This window comes from Aquila chrysaetos, chromosome 1 (assembly GCF_900496995.4).
Source record: "Aquila chrysaetos chrysaetos chromosome 1, bAquChr1.4, whole genome shotgun sequence".
Classification (NCBI taxonomy): Eukaryota; Metazoa; Chordata; class Aves; order Accipitriformes; family Accipitridae; genus Aquila; species Aquila chrysaetos.
The window spans coordinates 12,128,922-12,148,535 of NC_044004.1; the positions used below are offsets into that span (position 1 = coordinate 12,128,922).

The 19,614-nt window shown below is 38.8% G+C and overlaps 1 protein-coding gene across 2 annotated transcripts in view; it reads left to right on the forward strand.

Moving 5' to 3' along the window:
• Nucleotides 1–19,614, forward strand: part of AFAP1 (actin filament associated protein 1) — a 120,947-nt gene that overhangs the window by 66,150 nt on the left and 35,183 nt on the right. For both annotated transcript variants that reach the window (XM_030019947.1, XM_030019955.1), the window contains exons 4-6: nt 6,921–7,029; nt 12,650–12,861; nt 15,907–16,086. In XM_030019947.1, the coding sequence (XP_029875807.1) occupies nt 6,921–7,029; nt 12,650–12,861; nt 15,907–16,086 (501 nt within the window). The remainder of the gene's footprint in view (nt 1–6,920; nt 7,030–12,649; nt 12,862–15,906; nt 16,087–19,614) is intronic.

Sequence of the window (19,614 nt, forward strand, 5' to 3'; positions counted from 1 at the left end):
CTCTTGTTTTTGTTTGATGCAGTGCTCAGGCCCTTAGAGAATATTGTTCCGGTGGAAATGGTGTTGCCCACACTTTTCTCACTGTGCTGTCTTGTCTTGTCCCCACTGTCATGTCACGTACCTGGATGAGCTTATTAACTCCTGGAAGAGGAAGGTAATTTTGTCTTTGCTGAGGAGTACAGACACTCTTTGAGCACAGTTACAATAAACACCTCTGACTGAGGGTCCCATGCTGCTTAAAATTCAAGTTTGGCTTTCTCATGTAGTATGCATGAAAGTGTTCCCTAGTATTAATTAAAGCCCATTTCTTTTCTTGGTACACCCAGACCCTTTGCTTGATATGAGTCAACTCCATTGTTTTGTCTGAGTGATGCGTCCAGCTGGCCATGTAATAATCTTTTATTATAAAATCTGAATGATACAGAAATACCGTGGTTTTGTTTCTGGCTCATTCTTTTTCACTTTTGAATTATGTCGTTAGATCTTCTGTTATTTCCATGGAGTCTGGAGTTTATTTCCACTCCTGTCTTCTACAGAGTTTGGGTGTAACTCCTTCCAGCTATCTGTCCTTTCTGTGGTGTGTTCTGTGCTCCAGTCTTTTCAGTTTTACTTAATACCTCAAATGTTAATAGAATGTAGACGTGGCGCTTAGGGACACGGTTTAGTGGTGGACTTGGCGGTGGTAGGTTAACGGTTAGATTCAGTGATCTTAAAGGTCTTTTCCAACCTAAATGATTCTATGATTCTAAATACAATGGCAAGAACTGAGACTTAAACTTATGCCTGGGTTCTGCTGCAGGCTGACGTTGCCATCGGAGAGATGCAAGAATCAACTGGGTTCTCCATTCAGTCGATATACTTCGTTGGTTTCTTACTGTTTCCATTTGGTCCTCTTCGTTGCCATCTTTACCTTGCTGTTGCTTAGGTAAAGGGGTTATCGGGTTATCTAAGCAGAAGTCAGATGTGTTGTGTTTTGTGAAATGGTAACTCAGTTCCTGGTGAGGTTCCTGTGTAAACTCTCTCCGGACAATCTTCAGATCAAACTGTGGAGCCATGGTATGCCCTGATTCGGTCTTTAAATGCGAGCAAGTCTGTTCAGATCCGTTTCCCATCATCAGGCTGTGCTTTCTGAGGCTGTGATCTGTCCATAGTCACTATACTCTACTTACTAAGCACTTTTTCAGAGATATCTTTAATTAGACATTCACCCCTGAGTCAGCAGACACACTCTTAGGCTGTGTCAGATGTACCTCCGCTCCCTGGAGGACAGTGTGCAAAGCGTGTACCTTCTTTTGTTCTGTCTTAAACCTGCTCAAGTCATTCTTCAGGATCACCCTAAGGAAAAGCTTCGCTTGTGCTTATACTCATCCTCCACCTGGTAATCACTTCCACTAGCATTTCCTCCTTGCCCTCAACTGTTCAGCACTGCAGTAGGAGCTGGTGGGTTACCAGTTCAGCTCTGGGTTACCAGTTCAGCCCTTCGTAGGATTGCTTGGGTTGCTGGGCCTCCCACCATGTCTGACTCTGGCTCTTGATTTCTTGGGCAGTTCCTTTTGGGTTTTTTTTCCTGGTAGCACCGGTGTCCCAGAGGCGTGTGCTGTAGTTGCGTGGGTACGCTCAGCGGTGGTTGGTAGGACTATACCAACAGCCTGTCGTGCAGCCGTGTTCCCCACCTCGTGGTGGGACTGACAGGGTTACTCTCTTCCAGTTGGTGTCTGTCTGGCTGGTATGCTGTCTTTTGTCAGATGTGCTCAGAAGCTGAAAAGAGAAGTTGTTAGACTTCTTTCACGTTATTTGGCTCCCGGTTTTGTAGGGTCCAGCTGACAAGCTGAGAAATTAAGAACCTTAGAATATGGAGCTGAGGTCAAATGAAGAATTCTTCTCAGCTTGTACTTGTCTATGCTCAGGCTAGTATTTCCCTCCTGCACAGCTCAGTATGGTCTTAACATCCCATATAGTCAGCGCTTTTGTCCTGAATAAATCGAAGGTCCATCCAGGTCCTCAGCTGCTGGCAATAAATGGTGATTTCTCTTTAGTGCCTTAGCGATTCTGAGTTTATATAAAGGCTTTCTTAACAAGTGCGTGGCAAGTACTAATGCCCAATTTCCAGCCTTTACAGTAGTACGACGAAGCCTGGTTGAAATGTGCAGTCAGTAATTTTGCCAATTGTATTGATACTCAGATTGTTGATTCATCTTGCTTTCTGGACATCCATTTTTTTACATGTGGGGAGAGGGATCATAAGTGTGTGAGCACTGGACCCCCTCCAGGCTGAGGATGCGGTGGGGTTGTACAGAGGTCAGGTCTACGCTTGCTCCAAAGCAAATGGCATGTGCATGTGTCAAGGTTTCTTCTTGACAGCCCACATTTGCCTTCTGGCTTCTGAATAGCTTTATTATGCATCACCAGTGTGTTACCACTTTTCCAGTCTCATGTTGCTGCTTTCAGTGTTGAGGGGTTACGTAGCAGCTGGCTCCACAGTCCGGCTGGATCCGAATTGGTGGTTGATCTAATAACACACATGCGAGCATGGCCCTTGAATTGCTGGCAGCCTTTGCCTGCAGCACGGGTGTACTGACAGTTTCTGCTAAAGTCACTGCTTTGCACTGGAAATCTCCACGTCCTAAATCATTGCATAAAGGGAGGCGTTTCTTTCTGTTTCCTACAAAGTGTAAGTCTTCATTGGGGTGTAAAGTGATTTTATATCCTCAGGCCCCTATACAATGACATTTATTTTCCTCTGTCTTTCATACTGCTTTCCACACTATATACTTCCATATCGTCAGCGGATATCAGCCAGACTACCCCTAAAAAAAAAGTTACTGACTATCTTGCTAGGTACCCTTGGACAGGAGGGGGAAACAAAGTAATTTATCTCCTAGGATAAAGAAGGAAAGAGTTTATTTGTGGTCTGTGGAACACAGAGGAGCAGGTGAAGGGGAAGACCATAATATGACATAAAATTAATATTTCCCCTAAGTCTGTTTCATGGTGTCCAGTAGAATAATGTGTTTTATTATCCAGGTAAATATTGCTTATTATTTGGAGATACTTTTTTCTTTCTCTCAACAATCCTTCCTGTAAACTGGAGTTGGGCATCCCGTGCACAGTCCAGTCTTTAACGTCTTCAGAGATCTCAACTCTGTAGTGTAATTATCATCCCCTCCTCTTCTTGGTTTCACGTAAAGCATCTCTCCTTTTGCTTCGGACCCAGCACCTGACAAACGCCTTCATCAGTATTGTTTCAGTATTACTGGTATTACTCTGCACAACAATATCTCACTCATCTATTGTCCCTTTTCTTCCAGTGACATAAAAATAATGGTAATTTTTTTCTAACTCAGTTCTTACTGCTGTGATTGAGCAAGGTTATTTGTCTTGAAAGGCAGCATTCTCTAGTTTTCTTCCCTGTTGCCTGTCGTAAAAAAAAAAAAATAAAAGTAGAAATTCGTGCTAATGCCTTCTTTGCAGGTTGCCAGGTCTTTCCTCCTGATACCACTCAAACTACAGATGTTCTAGGGTTTTTTTGAGGTTTAATCCTTTTACAGAATATGTAAATAGTTCTGTGGGTTTTATGGCCTTTTTATTTTTCAGGCAAACTAATGAAAAGTTATTGAATCAAGAATTACTTCAGTTCATAATTCATAACTTCACCAAAATTCCTCCACTAAAAATTGCCAGGTTGAAAGAATTAAACAATACAACTAGCAATAGTAAAAAAAATTAAAGCACTGTAAATATTAGTATGTAATGCCAGAATCCTCAGATGTACTTTTGCATTTCTTGATGCTCAAACTCTTACATATTCCATAGCTCCCAAAAGATGTAGTTGTTTGTGGTACAGATTTGAGTGAGATATTTATATTTTGTATTTAAACAGATTTATTTTGTATTTAAATAATTGTTGTTGGATTTTCTTTCAATATTAAAGCAGCCTTGCTCTAATCAGAAAGTATTAATGTCGGATGTTTCTGTTTCTCCTAATATTTTTTTTTTTAAATCTTTTTTATAATTGTTTTCAACTTTGTTATGGCAAGCACTGCAAAATGCATTTCAGAGAGGAGGGCCTGGTTAAATCAGCAATGGATTCCATCTGTGTTGACGTTGGCTGCACAGCCCAGCCCGCCCCAGCTGTATGAAGTAACTGGTGCTCCAGCAGGGTCGAATTCAGACAAGCACCATTTGTGTTTCATTTCCTTTTTTCTTTCTTTCTGAATAACATTTTGTCTAAAAACAAGGATTTCCCCCCCCACCCCCCCTGCCCTGATCTTTATTGGAACCTCTTACTTGTTTCTGGATAAAAGATAGCTTTGAAACCTCGGTGCTGTGTCAAGTCAAAATTGGCATGACCCTTGGGACAGGTATTTCCTGGGTGAATTAGGTTTAATAATGATAGGAATTTCATATATTGTGTATACACCTGACGGGAAAAGTAGTTTAAGGCTAGACCAAGATATTAATATATCTGTCTAATGAAAGGGGTGGTATGAATCTACACTGCCCCAGGAACAAACCTTGACCCCAACTCACTTGAGCAAGGCTCTGCCCACCTGCGTGAAGGGAGAAAAGACAAACTCTTTGGAGGCAGTTCCCCCTATTGTGTCTAGCAGTTCAGGCCACACAAAGCTGATGTGTGCAGGTGTGTAGGGCAAAATTCATAATTGCTGTCAATTTTCCAATATTAACAAACATATAATATTTTTTAATGTCCCTTATGCTTGTTGCACAGCAGCAGCTAACCTTGAAAGACTCATTTAGTTTGTGATGATGTGCAGATTTGCAATTTGGGGCTTTTTTTTCAGCAGAATTACAGGGATACTATGCTCAAAGTAATATTTTTTCATTATTTTGCTTCTTTGACAGATAATTTCTCCAGCAAAACTGGTCTGTGAGGAAAACTCATTTGGTTCACATTGTAGATAACAGTAATTGCCATCTCTTATCTGTAATTGAGTGTGACATATGAAGTTGGCTATATCATTTGATATAGAAGTAATGTTAGTGTAAATCTCAATCTGACCAAGAATTTCTGTGTTCAGGCACGAATCGGTTCATTGTTCATGAGGAAGTTTCTGATTTTCCTTGGTGCACAAGGGGAATTCAGTGCTGGATGAGCTGAAGGGCAGGTTTAGTCGCTAGCTCCTTGCCTTCCTGCACATTGGGAATACACAAGCACTTGCTGCAAGGCAGAATACCCTACTCCATATGAATTTAACTACAGAGCGCACTAAGGGTGGGACTCGTCTTGCCGATGTTGTTAAGAATTAGGTGTCTGGCGTAGGTGTGTAATCAGTAATGAGATTTGGAGATGTCTAGCTTTGAAATACGCAAAGATGAATCCAGCCCTGAAAGTGCCGGCAGAAGTAATTTCATTACAGCTAATGCCACTTATGTTATTAAAGCTGGGGTTCCTGCCAGGTAACTTTAGGTCTACAGCAAAAGAGAAGTATAGTCACTGTGGCTTCAGCTGTTATATGTGCAATACGACTCTATGCCTCTGCTAGACTGTTCAGCCCACCTGAGTTGCAGTCCAGAAGTGTCTGTATCTGACCATGAGCAAAGCCCACCCTGACTAGTTTCTTACTTCAGTATCTCTGTTCCCCGAGTTTAGACTGGATCAGTCCAAAGCAGACAAACACCATTACATCTCTTTCATTACCTGAAAAAAGAGAAAGAGGTATTGAAAAAATGTTACTGCAGAAATGAGACTCTGCTTACAAGTTACATTTTTGTAATCATACAATAAACCACTAGTGTTGGAAAAAGACTTCAGTATTTTCTCTAATATGAAAATATGGAACTAAAAACCTGCGGCCAGTATGAATGAATTCTATAAAATACAGTTGTTTTGGTACTTGTTAAAGAAATAGAACAGTAAAGTCATATGGAAGAAGTCACAGAGTACTAAATTTACTTTGTTACTATATCAACATACCAGCAGTTGATCAGTTTTAAATTTAAAACAGGTTTATATTTAGAAAAGAAGCGTTTTAGAATTTGACCTGGTATTTGAAATATTTATTTTATCATATAATAGTTTCTTGATGTTCCAAACTTTTCATTGGTTGTAGCTCAGTTTTCACTATGTAGAAATAGCATTTTAAAAATTAATGTCTGGTTAAGAATTGATCTGAAAAACAAAATGCATCATGAAAATGTGGTCTAAATTATCTGTCCTTGATCTCTGCCATCCCAGGCTATTTAACTTTTCTAACCTGTCCAACCAAACTGTTGTTTCCTGCTGTAATAGGAATTATTTTAGGTGTAAAATACTAATAAATAAGCCTTAACTCTGTAAAATGGTCTATGCACAGAAATCTCTTTCCTACATAGACTCTTTAGATTTCTAGTTCTTAAATAGAGAACTATATCTTTTCAACATTTTTACCACTTAATGCTGTTGTAGAAAGAACTTCTAATGTAGCTGTTATCTTGATTTTGCATCCTTAACAATGGCAAGTAGGATCCTACTGTGTTTATATCCCCAAAGGACTCAGCTGAAGGACATGCAAGGTTCTACTTCCTTATCATGAGTGGAGGTAAAGTTCTTGACAATAATGTTACATTTAAAAATTTATCATTATGTTATGAAGCATAATTAAGTGACCGTATTGCTTCAAATCTCAACCTCTACTTATTATTGTTTAATTATAGCAACATATGAGGAACTTGAGATTTAGGCTTGTTTCCCTTCTAAAAGATGCTAACCTGCAGAACACACCTTATTCAAAGGACAACATCTAATTCACCCCTCCAGAGCCTTACCTTTAGAGATGGTTAACATAAGAAATAGTCACAGGAGCAGCCATTGGGTCTATAAGGCTGGTAACATTAGCACTGATGATGAGCAGATGTTCTGACCATGTTTAATTTAACACCTTGTTGGTATGTAATCATTTTTTCTTTTTTTCTCTATTTAGCCACCAGATAATGGGCCTCCACCATTACCAACATCTTCCCTTCCTGAAGGCTATTACGAAGAGGCAGTGCCACTTAGTCCTGGGAAGGCTCCTGAGTATATCACTTCCAGTAAGTAATTATTTCCAGATCAGTTTCTGAGCAATTGGTAATTCCAGTGTCCTTCAACTTTTTTAGTATTTGACAGTTACATCTCTATTAGTGCTGTGTTGTAAGCATGGCTTTGACCGTTTGGGTCTGGCTCTGGTTATCCTCACTTGCCATGCATTGGTTTGGTTTGCAGAACTGTTTTGGTGTGCACAAACCAGGCTCCCTTTACAGGAAACTAAACCTGGAGCTCAAGTTAGATGCGCATAAACGTGTTTCAGCTGCTATTGAAGATAGACGGTCCAAATCAGCCACTGGTCTTTCGGACAGCTTTGAACCACGAACATGGTGGGGCATTGGACCAGGAGTCCAGCGTTAAGTATCATCCAGAGTAAACCTCTCTAAACTGGTGATACTGTAAATGTAGAGGTCTTAGAAACTGGTGCTGATCTGCAGATCTACTGGTATGTTTCTACTGCACTGAATTACTTGCTAAAGTAGACAAAAGAAAAAAGGAATTATTGAAAAGGTGTGGTTTGCAGCATTTTGGTGACACATTATGGAAAGGGATAAATCAGTCATACTGGCTCCCAAAAGCCATGTTTGATGCACATGACAGTATTTTTGTGACTACTTGTTTAGTGCAAAAGGCAGAGGGCTGCCTCCTAACTGACCACCAGAACGTCCTTCTGCAACACACAAATGCTCTTTCTCATGTCCAAATACTTATCCAAAGACCTATTCACTTAAGTGGAGCTATGCTGAGAGCATGCTGATGAAACGCTGAAATGACTGCTGTGAGCATTTACACAGGTTCAGTCAACAGGACATTATGTACCAAAAAATTGCAAAGGTTTTCCTTTTTGCTGCTTTTTTATTGGCCGGGGTAATTTATTACTTGTGTGTGGCTGATTTATCACTAATCATTATTTTCTATGGCCCAAGGATTAAAGGCGTGTCTTCGCCCATTTTATAGCCATTTTTATTATTTGAACCAGAACAAATGAATAAAATGATATCTCTGTTCTTAAAACATGCACAGGAGTCACCTTAGAACATTAATTATGCATTTGTACACTGCACGAACTGAGGTTATCTGGCAGCTCTTAATATACCTAAGAAATTCAAGGTAAGAGTTTCATATACTGTAAAGCAAATGAAGGAACATAGTCTTAGCAGAGTAGCAGAATCACTCCTCTCTTCATTTCCTCCCTTGAAATGCTGCAGGGTGGTCCTGCTACACCCTGTAATCCAGTGAACCGCGATTTGTGTTTTGTCATTAAACAAGAGCCATGCTCAGGCAGAAAATTATTAATAATACAAATATTAATAGCACTGCTAAAGGATCGCCTAGGGAAAAAGAAGACAAAATATGAAACTGATTTCTTACTGTACTTAACCACCCAAATCCACAAAAATATTTAGGATATAAGCCTTAAAAGTTCATTAATAATTCCATGATTTAATTATATATATATCCAGACATTTAAAGCTCTGTTAGCATAACTTATCATCTCACTTGCTGTGATTTTGCTGTATTTTCTTATGTCCTGAACTCCTTATCATCTCTTTTAATTTGTCTTAAAAGATTCCGCTCTTCATTGGTAATAAAGTTGCTTTTAAATTCAATATGACATTAGTAATATATCTCCACTCAAGCAAAACTTCCACTAAATCCAGTTGTGTGGTAATTAAAATAAGCCACCAAAGCAGTGTATTAACCAAAGATGTAACCTTAGCTGTTCAAACTGTTTGAGATGGAGAAGACGATAACAAAGAAGCGCTAAAAGTATAAGAAGTGCAAGAATAAACTGTTAAACAACTGTTGGGCTAGATATCATTATCTTAAGTAAATATTCCTATGGAATATCTTTGTGATACCATTAATAGCAAGAAGGCTCACATATCATGTGTCCTACCTGCAAAGGCAAAGAGGAACTGAAGAAAATTGCAGAACATAGGTCATGAAAATGAAATATCCGTAACTTTCCCAAGTCCCTGTTATCTGTTTGTAAACAAACACTTGCATGTAGATGAAAACAAGACGGTATATGCCTTGTCTGAGAACTCTCTTTCTCTTTATTAAAAGCTGCTGATCTGTACAATATGCCTAAATTATTACAGGCTAATCTTTGGAATACGTTATTACAAATACTGTGAAAGTCCATTGTGATTTTCACCCCTTAACAGTGGAAAATTTTGGTGAAGATAAGGGTGAAAAGCCAATGTCAAAAGAAGCTAGAATAATCAGAAAATGCAGAAGATGCAAAAAAAGGCAGATTAGCAGCTTTGGAACATGTTGTATCAGTGCGTCCTAAGTCTCTGAGACTTTAGTAGACTTAATAAACCCACTTTATTTTGGAGAGACATTTTCCACTTTTTCTGCACATGCTAGTTTGTGTCTCAGAGCCTGAAAGCCTTGTTCTGGATGTGATACAGCAGTTTGGAGAAACAAAGAATAGAAGCGAGGTGTGGCAAAGAGCAGCAAAGTTTCGGCCCAGATTATATGAGTAATACTCCAAGGTGGTCATCCTTCCTGGTGTGAGTCACATAGCAAACTCTTCTTCTGGCCAAGAGTCCCACAAACCAAGGAGAAGAAAACCATGAGGAGTAGTTCGTGGGCAGGATATGGCAACAGGTCCCCAGAGAACCCGTTAGCCTGTGTGAGGGTGGGAGCCTCAGAAGCTCCTGTTGGCTTTCAGCCTCCTGTAAACTGAGATTTGGAGGAACCTGCAACTGCTGTGCAGAGTCTCTCTGCTGATCACACAACTTACGGCTAACATGGAATCTGCACGTGGACTGCTTGTGAGCCACATAGGAAGTACCTGTAGGATATTTAACATGCAGAATTTCAGTCTCTACGTTGAAGTCTCAATCAGCGCTTCCTACAGTAATTGTTTTTAGAAACCGGTAAAACTTGCTGTAAGAAAAAAGTCATAAGATTCACTGTTGTGAGGAAAAAGCAATGATTTAACCCAGTAACTTTGCTGAAAGGAAGGCGAGATTGCTGCATGGGGTTTATGGTAAGAAGAAAACCAGCTTTTTGATATATGGCAAAGAGACGAGCGATAATTTTATCCAAGGTGAAACCTTATTTTCTGCAATATGAAAAAGTTAAATCACGTCCTAAAGAGGAAGGAAAAACAATGTGTTAAAACGCATTTAGTTTTTGCATCCTTTTTACTGATGCATTTAAAAATGCAGATGGAGAAGACATATTTGATAGACCATCCTCTGACAGAAAAGTCTTTGACTCTGTCATGCAAACATCCCTTCTTCAGTATGTATGCAGAGTGTAGAAAAATGACCCAGCTCCACTCTCTTGGGAGGACTGTATTTAAGGAGTGTCCCTCCTGTACAGTCATGCTTCAAGTTGATCGGATGAAAATTAACCCCCAGACACTGTTACATTGAAAAAGTGGTTTCTTAATTTTGGAGGAAAAATCTCATTAGTAATTAAACAGAAAAATGCTACCAAAGTAGTATTTCCATATCTCAATATATGAGCAGTGACTTCTTGCTTCTGCTTCTTACCTCAAAAAAATGTAAGTTTCAGGGTAATATTATTGCCAAAACTAGAACAAAATCACAAATGAGGTAAAGGAGTTTTGTAGAAAGGCAGCAAACGTCAAGGTGAACTTTATGACAGTGGCGTAGTTGCAACAAAGATCACTACTAAATTCAAAGAAGGGATGAGGAGGTTATGGGCACCTAAGTATTACTGTTTTGAAAAGGGAAAGGCAGGCGTTAAAGATGAAGTTCCCAGAGAGACAGCAACTTTAGGTTATGGCAGCTTGTCCCTTAACCTGTGCCTTTGGGAGAAGGCCTTCTTGAAGATGCTGATTTCACGACTAGACCTTACATCTTCATATTCAGTAACACCACAGGAATCATTCTGCCTTTGCTTCGAACAGGCTGGCATGCTACTGTGTGTTTGAGACTGGTCGATGATCTCTCAAGCACTTCCTGACATTTCTATGTGAAAGTTTGTGGATAGCCACTCCAAAAGGAGGTCAGGGCTGGGGAATGTTTTGTTCTGGTTCTGGTTTTGGTGGGTTTTTGTTTAGGCTTTTTCCTGCTTCATTGGGAGGAAGGAGGAAGAGGCGGATGAAGCGGCAAGTTCTACCAGATCTTACACATTCTTTTAAACAAATATGCAAAAATAAATACTCTGGAATAAATGTTTCCAAATCTGTCAGTTTAAACATCTACCCTAAGTTCTTCCATCTGTCTCTTGATTTTTGTAAAGCAAGTGAAAAATTGTAGTGTTTTCCCATTGATAATCATCTGAGGCTTTTACCACTTGCCCATATGGAGCTGCCCCAAACCAAACACTCCGTAGCAGAATTGACCAGAAGATGGGAATTCAATTAAAAAAAAAAAAAAAAAAAAAGTTTCCAGAGCTTCAAATTTTATCTTCATTTTACTTTGGAATGAAGATACACTGTTTTGTACACTTCTGTGAAAACACAAATCAAATCGGAGTATCTAGTCTTGATTCAGAGATGTGAGGTCTGGGTATATCCCATTCTGACTATGCACGTAGGGAGAAACTGATGTAGAATGAGCTTTCCAGCAATCCATTCCCTTGTCCTCTTCCCAGTTGTCCCAGGTCTCCTTCTTACATCCCAACTGTGTCCTAAATACCTAGCTAAGGCAAATGAGAGATTTTCTTCCACCTTCTGGCCTAAAAATTTATCAAAGTCTACTTGAAATGTTTAGATGAAATTTCAGCTGTTAAAAATATTCCCATCAATTTTCCTCCATGGGAGCATATGCTAGTGGATAACAGGCATGCCTTCAGGTGTTGTTACCTGAAGGGCTTTATATATATATATACACACCCACCTAAACAAATAAATATGGATGGTGGAAGAGAGGGTTCTGTGATAATGGCAAATTAGTTTTGTAGTTGAGGGGACTGCTAGAGCGGACTGCATTGTTGAAAATGAAAGGCCTGAACAAAGATTGTTTAATTAAAAAGGAATCTTGCCATTCCATCACCAAACTTGGAGCAAGATTAAGCTGTTCAGGCTAAAAGCACATAGCAAAACATTTTTTTTGCAGAATGCCTTTAACTCCAGCAGAATCTGTAGTTCAAGGAACAGCATTGTCTATTTAACGTTAATTGTATCGGTGCAGGTGCTGTATTTGAGAATTATATGAAGTGTTATGATAGGTAGGTAGTGCCCCATAATGTACTTTTGTGTCCTTTGTCATATTCAGTGTTTGTTTTTTGATATGCTGTACTAATACTGACATTTCTGTGCCTACATTTTGCATTATGCAATAGGACAAGATGAAGATGTTTCTCTGTAAAAGAATTACAAAAGATGAAGGTATATGCCAAATAATACTTTGAAGATAATAAAACACTACTTCTAGCTATGTATTCCCAGCTTATTCTTTCCATTAAAATTCCCAAGGTGTCAGTATGGGTCTTCTATAAAGTTTTATAATGGAACAGCATCTCTTCTTCAATTAACTTAATGTATTGATGCTACTAAGCAGTGAAACAGTAATTTGTTCGTGGCTGACTTTCAAAAGCCTTAACTTAAAAATGAACCCTGTTGAGATTTTCAGTTATTTCAGTGTGCTTCATGGCTAAATGTTTTAACTTGACACTTTTACACTTTTCTTAAAGATTATGACTCAGATGCTATGAGCAGCTCTTATGAATCCTACGATGAAGAGGAGGAGGATGGAAAGGGGAAGAAAATGAGACATCAGTGGCCTTCCGAGGAAGCCTCTATGGATCTGGTGAAGGATGCCAAAATCTGTGCCTTCCTTCTTAGGAAAAAACGATTTGGGCAATGGACCAAACTACTGTGTGTTATCAAAGAAAACAAACTACTGGTAATTTTTATTTTTATCTAGCTATATTTTCTTTGTACCTTTTAGATGATACATTTATTTTTACAGGAATCTGGTTTTTGGAATATGTTCTGCAGACAGTGGCCAAGTCTACAGTAACCTTACCAAAGAGTTCAGTCATGATTTACCCAAGAAGCAGAGAAGCACTGAAATTATAAGTGTATCATTTAGCCACTTCGAACTTTGATTTTTATTGCACTTAAACTCAAACCCAGGCAGTTCCCTGATATTGGAAAGAAAGTCTGGCCTATTATCTTCTAATGTATTTCATTTGGAAAAAAAAAATTGCTGAAACTGTAAATCCAATCTTTCATTCCCTGCGGACAAAAAATCTCATAGGGAGCTTTGTGTATGAACTGTTGGATCAGACCGCTGGAGAGAAAAGTCCCTTGTTAGACTGAGAATTCACTTGGCAGCATATGCCGTGGTAATGTATACACTTTAAACTAAACCTTTGCCATCTGTTCTGCGGTAATTACAGATGCAGTATTCACATGATGCACAGCTGCATTATAGAAAGGAAAGAAACAAGTGGATGTATTTGTTCCTTAAGCAAATCTGTTACGTTTCTTTCTGATTGGAGGCACCAGTAAAAGATCTGATAAGTTAGTAAATTATCTGCTCATAGATGTCTTTTTGGTTTCTGAAAAGAGAGCCTAATTGAGGGAAATGCTTATTTCTGTGTCATTATAAGCGAACTAATGCTTACAGTAATAAATAAGCTGGGCACTCCCTGCCTTCCTGTCTGGTGCTTCCAACAGTTGTAACTAATTATGTGACTAATAATTACTGCAATATCCCAAATGTTAAAAGCTGATTAACAGGTGATAGAACATTTTATGTAGAACCTCATTATTCTACCCTGGTACACGTAGCTTAGGTGTGTTCACTTTCCAAGTACATTTGTGCTTATGGCAGTATAGGAAATAACAGGCTATGAAATAGAAGTACATGAAATAGATGTAAGAGGTTTCTGAAAATATAGTTGGAATGAATTTGCTAGTTTTCAGTGGTTACTGAGGATTTAATTTTTGTATCCTCCTCTATTTAAATGTTGAAAAGAGTGTTGATTCTGATTCAGTTTCTATTATATTGTTACAGTGCCATTATCCTTAGTCCACATTTTTATCACCATATATCAGGATCATATCAGATTTCAGGACCGTCTGGTAACAGCTTGAAGAAAAGAAAGAAGGAGGGAAAGAGACAGATTTTTCTCTGAAGTCACACAATAGGTCTTCTACAATTATGTTTGTTGTTCTGTATAGAAATATGTTATTTTTTCTATTTTCATTTCCTTTAGCCACATGTGTGGTCTGAAAAGCTGGGGTTTTTTTCCTTATAGGGATTGCCTTTCAGTAATTCTGTAATGGGGATTAAGAAAATAAAAATCACAATAGGAGTCTAACGACCAAGTTACACAAGATTGGTTTATTGTTTGAAGGAGGACTTAGTCATTTAACATATGAGATATGCAAGTAAAACAAATCTGTGTTCTTAGGGATTTGTAATTGCTTGTATTATAAATGCAGCTGTCATCATAAACCCAAAATATTTTACTTAGAGTTAGACATTAGAAATAACTTTTAATAGGGTATTGTTTTTCACTTAAAGTCCTTTAATATGTAAATACTTCAGGTTTAGTAATGTATAATTATATATAAAATATTTAAATTAATATAAAGGGAATTATATGCTGTTTATGGCTTCTTGAAGAGACTAATGTATGTTTTCAAGATTTCATAGCATGAAAACTTAATATTTTTTTAATGTTACAAACTTAAAATGTGTGACAAAGCTAGAGAAACTTTGAGTTAATGGTCTTTGGAGAGGGAGGGAGGATCATGAGTGATTTGCAGAGGCTGGTTTAGAGTGGCCATATTTGCTCAGCCTAAGTTGTGGTGTCTATAACATATTTTTAACAGCTACTGTCTTCCTGACAGTTGCATCATGACATGAATACTGCTGCAGACATGCAAAAGTTCACGTGCTTTTCTCTGTTCATATTTATACTCAGCTGTTCTATGTATGCATATACTAATTAGTCGTCTTTATTAGCAGATACATTCTTCATCATCAGATGCCTTTTTAGCCTTCGTGCTTATTTGTATGAGTGAAAGCCCAATTTACATAAGTATATAAAATAACTGGACATTCATATGCGCAGTTAAACGTTGTTCCGTAGTATGGCACTACGACAGCTTTAGGAACCTCAGCCGTACCGATGTGTTGGAAGGTGGGAATAGGGACTGGGACTATAGGACAAGTGATGTAATGTGGAACCCTTCATCTTTAGATCACCAATTCAAACATAGAGCAGGTCATCAGTGATCCAGCATGAAATGGCTCTTCATTGACAGCATTTAATGAGGGGAAAAAAACATCGCATATGTCATATAGTTTTAGCCAGGAGCTTACAAAGTAAACTAACATGGAGATTAATGCAGTTTTGTGCAGTGATTATTAAACTGCATTAGCTGAAAAAGTGGGACTTTGCCCCCTTTCCGCACTGTGACAATTTTTTTTACTTACTCAGCTGTTCTTTTTCTTGAGGTAAGGTGTGTGCCAGAGTCTTTGCAACTGCAGGCTGTAGGCACTGATGTATAGATTTGTCTTGATATGCTAGGCTATTGCTGGAGGGCAGGGTAAATATCTGGGCTTTAAAGTCATTAACTGTACAAGTTTATTCTGCTGCTACATGTGAACAGATATCCTAAATCACCCTCTTCCTACCTGGTCAAGGTCAAGGTTGAGTCATAAGGATGAAGAAGCTTAATGCTCTCCATATGTTGTACCTGTCCTGCAATAAAAGATGTCTATTAATGTCAGTCTGGAAGTAATTTTGCTTTACAGAGGGGATGAGAGGGAGAAATGCAAAGTTGGCATTGGCTGAACTCTGTGGTATGTGGTAAAGGGGTGCTTGAAAAATATTAAAAATTTAAAAATAGCATTTCTATATAACACAGCTGTCCCCCAACGTTCAGAAAGGTGATATCTAACTTTTGAACTTTCCTTACATTTATTTAGTGTTACAAAAGTTCCAAGGACCAGCAGCCCCAGATGGAACTGCTCCTAAATGACTGCAGTATCACGTACATTCCCAAAGACAGCAAAAAGAAGAAGCATGAGCTGAAAATCTCACACCAAGGAGCGGATGCCCTGGTTCTGGCAGTGCAGAGCAAAGAGCAGGCGGAACAGTGGCTAAAGGTAAGGAAGGGATTTCTGACCAGGAACTTTTGCACCCACAAAGTGCTTCCATTGCCTGCTCAGTTGCTGTTAAAAACCGAGATACAGGCAGCAACTTTCAGGCAAATCCAGACCACTGAAATCCCATCTAATTTGGTGCTGCAGAAATACAGACGTAATGTTCAGGCCTCGAAGCAACAACTTGAGCAACCAGCAGCTCAGTATTGCACAGCTGCTGCTGCTGCTGCTGCGTATGGTTTTCACTGCTAATTGCACAATAACCTGGCACCGAGAGGAGAGGTAGCAAATTCCCTTCCATCTTCATCTCTAGCTCGTTTTCCAGAAAGCTTTGGTGGTTATGGCACACTGGTAGTGAGCTGAAGGTTCAAATTCCATAAGGTGGAGGGGGCTGGCACCCAGGTTGCTTTTTGGAGGGGTGTATATGCATAGCTGCCATAGGCTACCCTGCAAAAATTGGGATACCAACATCACAATCCCCTTTTTAAAAAGAAGGATCTCGGAGGAGATACCTGTTTGAATCGCTCTGGATGGAGGAAAATCCTTCATCTTCCTGAAGTCAATACAAGTTTTCTAATCCTGGTTTAGCAGCGTATCATCCGTTATGGTTTGTTCTGGGAATGCAGACTTCTGAGGAAGGGGATTTTGTCATCTTCCACTGCTTTCTGTTCAGTGTCTGCAAATGCGGAAAATCCCAACATGAGGGCTGCAGTTTCAGGTCCTAACCAGATTACTAGTATTTATGTTGGACTTTGCCAGTCTCAAATGTGGACGTCAGTGAAGTAGTGTGGGAAACTATCACTGCAGTTTCAGTAGCTTGTTTTAAGACCTTGAAAGCCAGCCTTTTAAATGCATGTAAAAGTCTGAATACATAAGACTCGTCAGGCATTCTCCATGCTGTGCTCTGATCTGACCTTATATGGTACTTATTTTTCTAAGAATAAATTGTATTTTTCCAAATACAATAGAATTAAACACGTAGGAATTTCCTAATGCAGATAGTTTTTCTGCAGAAGAGAGAGACATAAAATGCAGCTTAAGAGGTATGAGTTCTGCTGTGGGCTAATTTACTAAATGGAAAATTAATCTGTAATTTCCTATTTTGCAATATATGAATATACCTTTTGGGGGGTTGTGGCTTGTGTGTGTGTGTTTGGTTTTCACTGCGAGTTTGTATCTTAGCTTAGAAAACACACTCTCTATTGTCTTTTTAATAAAACCAATCACAACCATGTATTTGTTAGGCTTCTTCTAACACCAGTATCTTGTTTTAATTTTTAAAATCTAGCACCATCTAAGTGTCCCACTAACTCACCTAGAGTTTCAAAAACACTGACTGGATTGGAATGAAAAGAAATTCATAAGTCATATTCTTTTCCAAGGGAATTCCGCTGTAATTAGATCATAGTAACTGCACCATTATTTCCTGTGTTGTTCTGAACTGGAGTTTAGTAATGCTGAATTCACTGGCATTTATCAGACTTTCTTTCATAAAATTGTGGGGTTTTTTTTTAAACTGTACATAAAGCATTCCCTACACAGGCAAACAGAGCAGTGCTAGATTTTTCCATATACCAGATGCATTCCTGTTACTTTAAAAAAAAAAAGATTTTGTAACAGTTGCATGTTAACAAAGTTGTGTGTGCTGAGGGTGAATGGCCGTACAGTATGTTATCTGCAAAGCATTTGGAGACAGTCTGACAGCACTTTAGTTAGTTCCTTCAGGCTGCAAAACTCTCTATTAATAAAAACTCTTTCAAGTACATGGCACCGCTACTGTACGCTCAACTTCCATGTCCTCAGCGCTGCTGCAGCACTCTGCTCTGTGCAGTACAAATTGCCTATCCAACAGCTAACCAAAAACGGTCTGTGCAGCTCCTGCAACAGCTCCAATGTTTTCAAGAAGTATAGCTTTTTGAGGAAAAAAAGCATTGGGTTTTGTTTTTTTAAAAATGTAGCAAAATTTAAGGGTTTTTTTTATTATTATGAAAATAATTATTTTTTGCTCATTCAAGCTTTAAATGAGCTTCTGAAAATCATTTGTGGCTTTGTGTAGGAAGTTCCTATACTGAGAAAGAGATCACTGCTTTGTCTTGGGAGAAGCGGTTTGAGCTTTCCCTGCCTGTCACTCAGAGGGCCAGGGTCCTCCCCAAGCGCTCTGTCACCTACGTGTGATTTCTATAGTTAATAAATTGGACATTCAGAGACTGACAATGAGAAAGGTCTCTGCAACGACATTTTTAAATCATAAGATGCCTTCTTTGTCAAAGATACGGTACCAATTCATGCCAGTGGAGCCAGGTTATCACTCAGGAGCAATGAGTTCTCATGAATTCATATTAAGTGTCAAATTAAACCTTTACTCTTGAGCCTGAAAAGCTCAAAATGGCTTTGGAGGCCAGATTTTCCCATGAAAGCTAAACCAGATGATTTTTTTTTAAGTCAGATGCAATCAGTATAAAATATGTTTACTTAAGCAAATAATTTTAAAATATCTATTGCAAGACAAGTTCAAAATAAATGCGGAATATTTTAGACCTTTTTTGTAAAGATGACACCAAAAAAACCCAGCTGATAAACCTAGTGCAAATTGAAGTCTAGACTGGAAACCACAAAGGGAGTTTCAGTTTTACCAGCTAACAAATGCTTGATGAAAAAAAGATAGCTGATGTCACCAAAGAGCCTGTCAAGATTTCAGAGCAAGGAGTGTAACTAGTATAAATTCAGGCTAGAGCTGAGATCATAGCAGTAATATGGTGGGCAACATAAAGTGATGGAATTTTCCAGACTTGAGTCCTAAAATGTTCCCACAAAAATGTACATGAAAAAATGTGTGCAGTTACACGCTCTGACCCAAAAATGAGCTTTTTCCATGCGCACTTGAGTGTATGTGCATCTGTGTGCGCTTTTGTGCATTTGTGGTCAAGCAAGGTCTTAAATCTGCCTGTTTGTCTCAGCACATCCAGCGGACTGGTGAAACTACACTTATTTGTCAGCATCCCTGGGAAAGGCTATGTTAAAAATAAAGGACTACTAAGAACATGACATTACAAGAAGATGCTTGTTTAGTGGCTTCATTCATACAGATGAATGTGTTCTGTGTGCAGGACCTTCAGACTTGGCCACAGAAACCCACTCTTAATATTAGAAATACATGGATGCCAAAGACATTAAGTTCTGAAGTAGCTTCTCGCAGAAGACCAGTAGAAGAAGGAAATGGTCATGGTGTCTGGTCCCAAGGCTTTCTCTTTTTCTTAGCATTGCCTCCTGCAAAAATGTATTTCTGATTTATCATGCATGAGAGGTAATCTATCATTTTGGAGTAATGGCCTTGATTTTCATTTTTCTCTAACGTTAGGCACCCTTTGTTAACTTTTCTTCATTTTATGGTGTGCAGCCATTTTGCAGCAATCTCTTCAGTTCAGGGTCTGTAATTGAGCAGTGAATCTTTCAGGCATAAGTAGACATTTCTGCGTCTATCATTTTGACAATGTTCAGTCAGTTCTAAACTTGTAGTAGTAAGAGGGATTT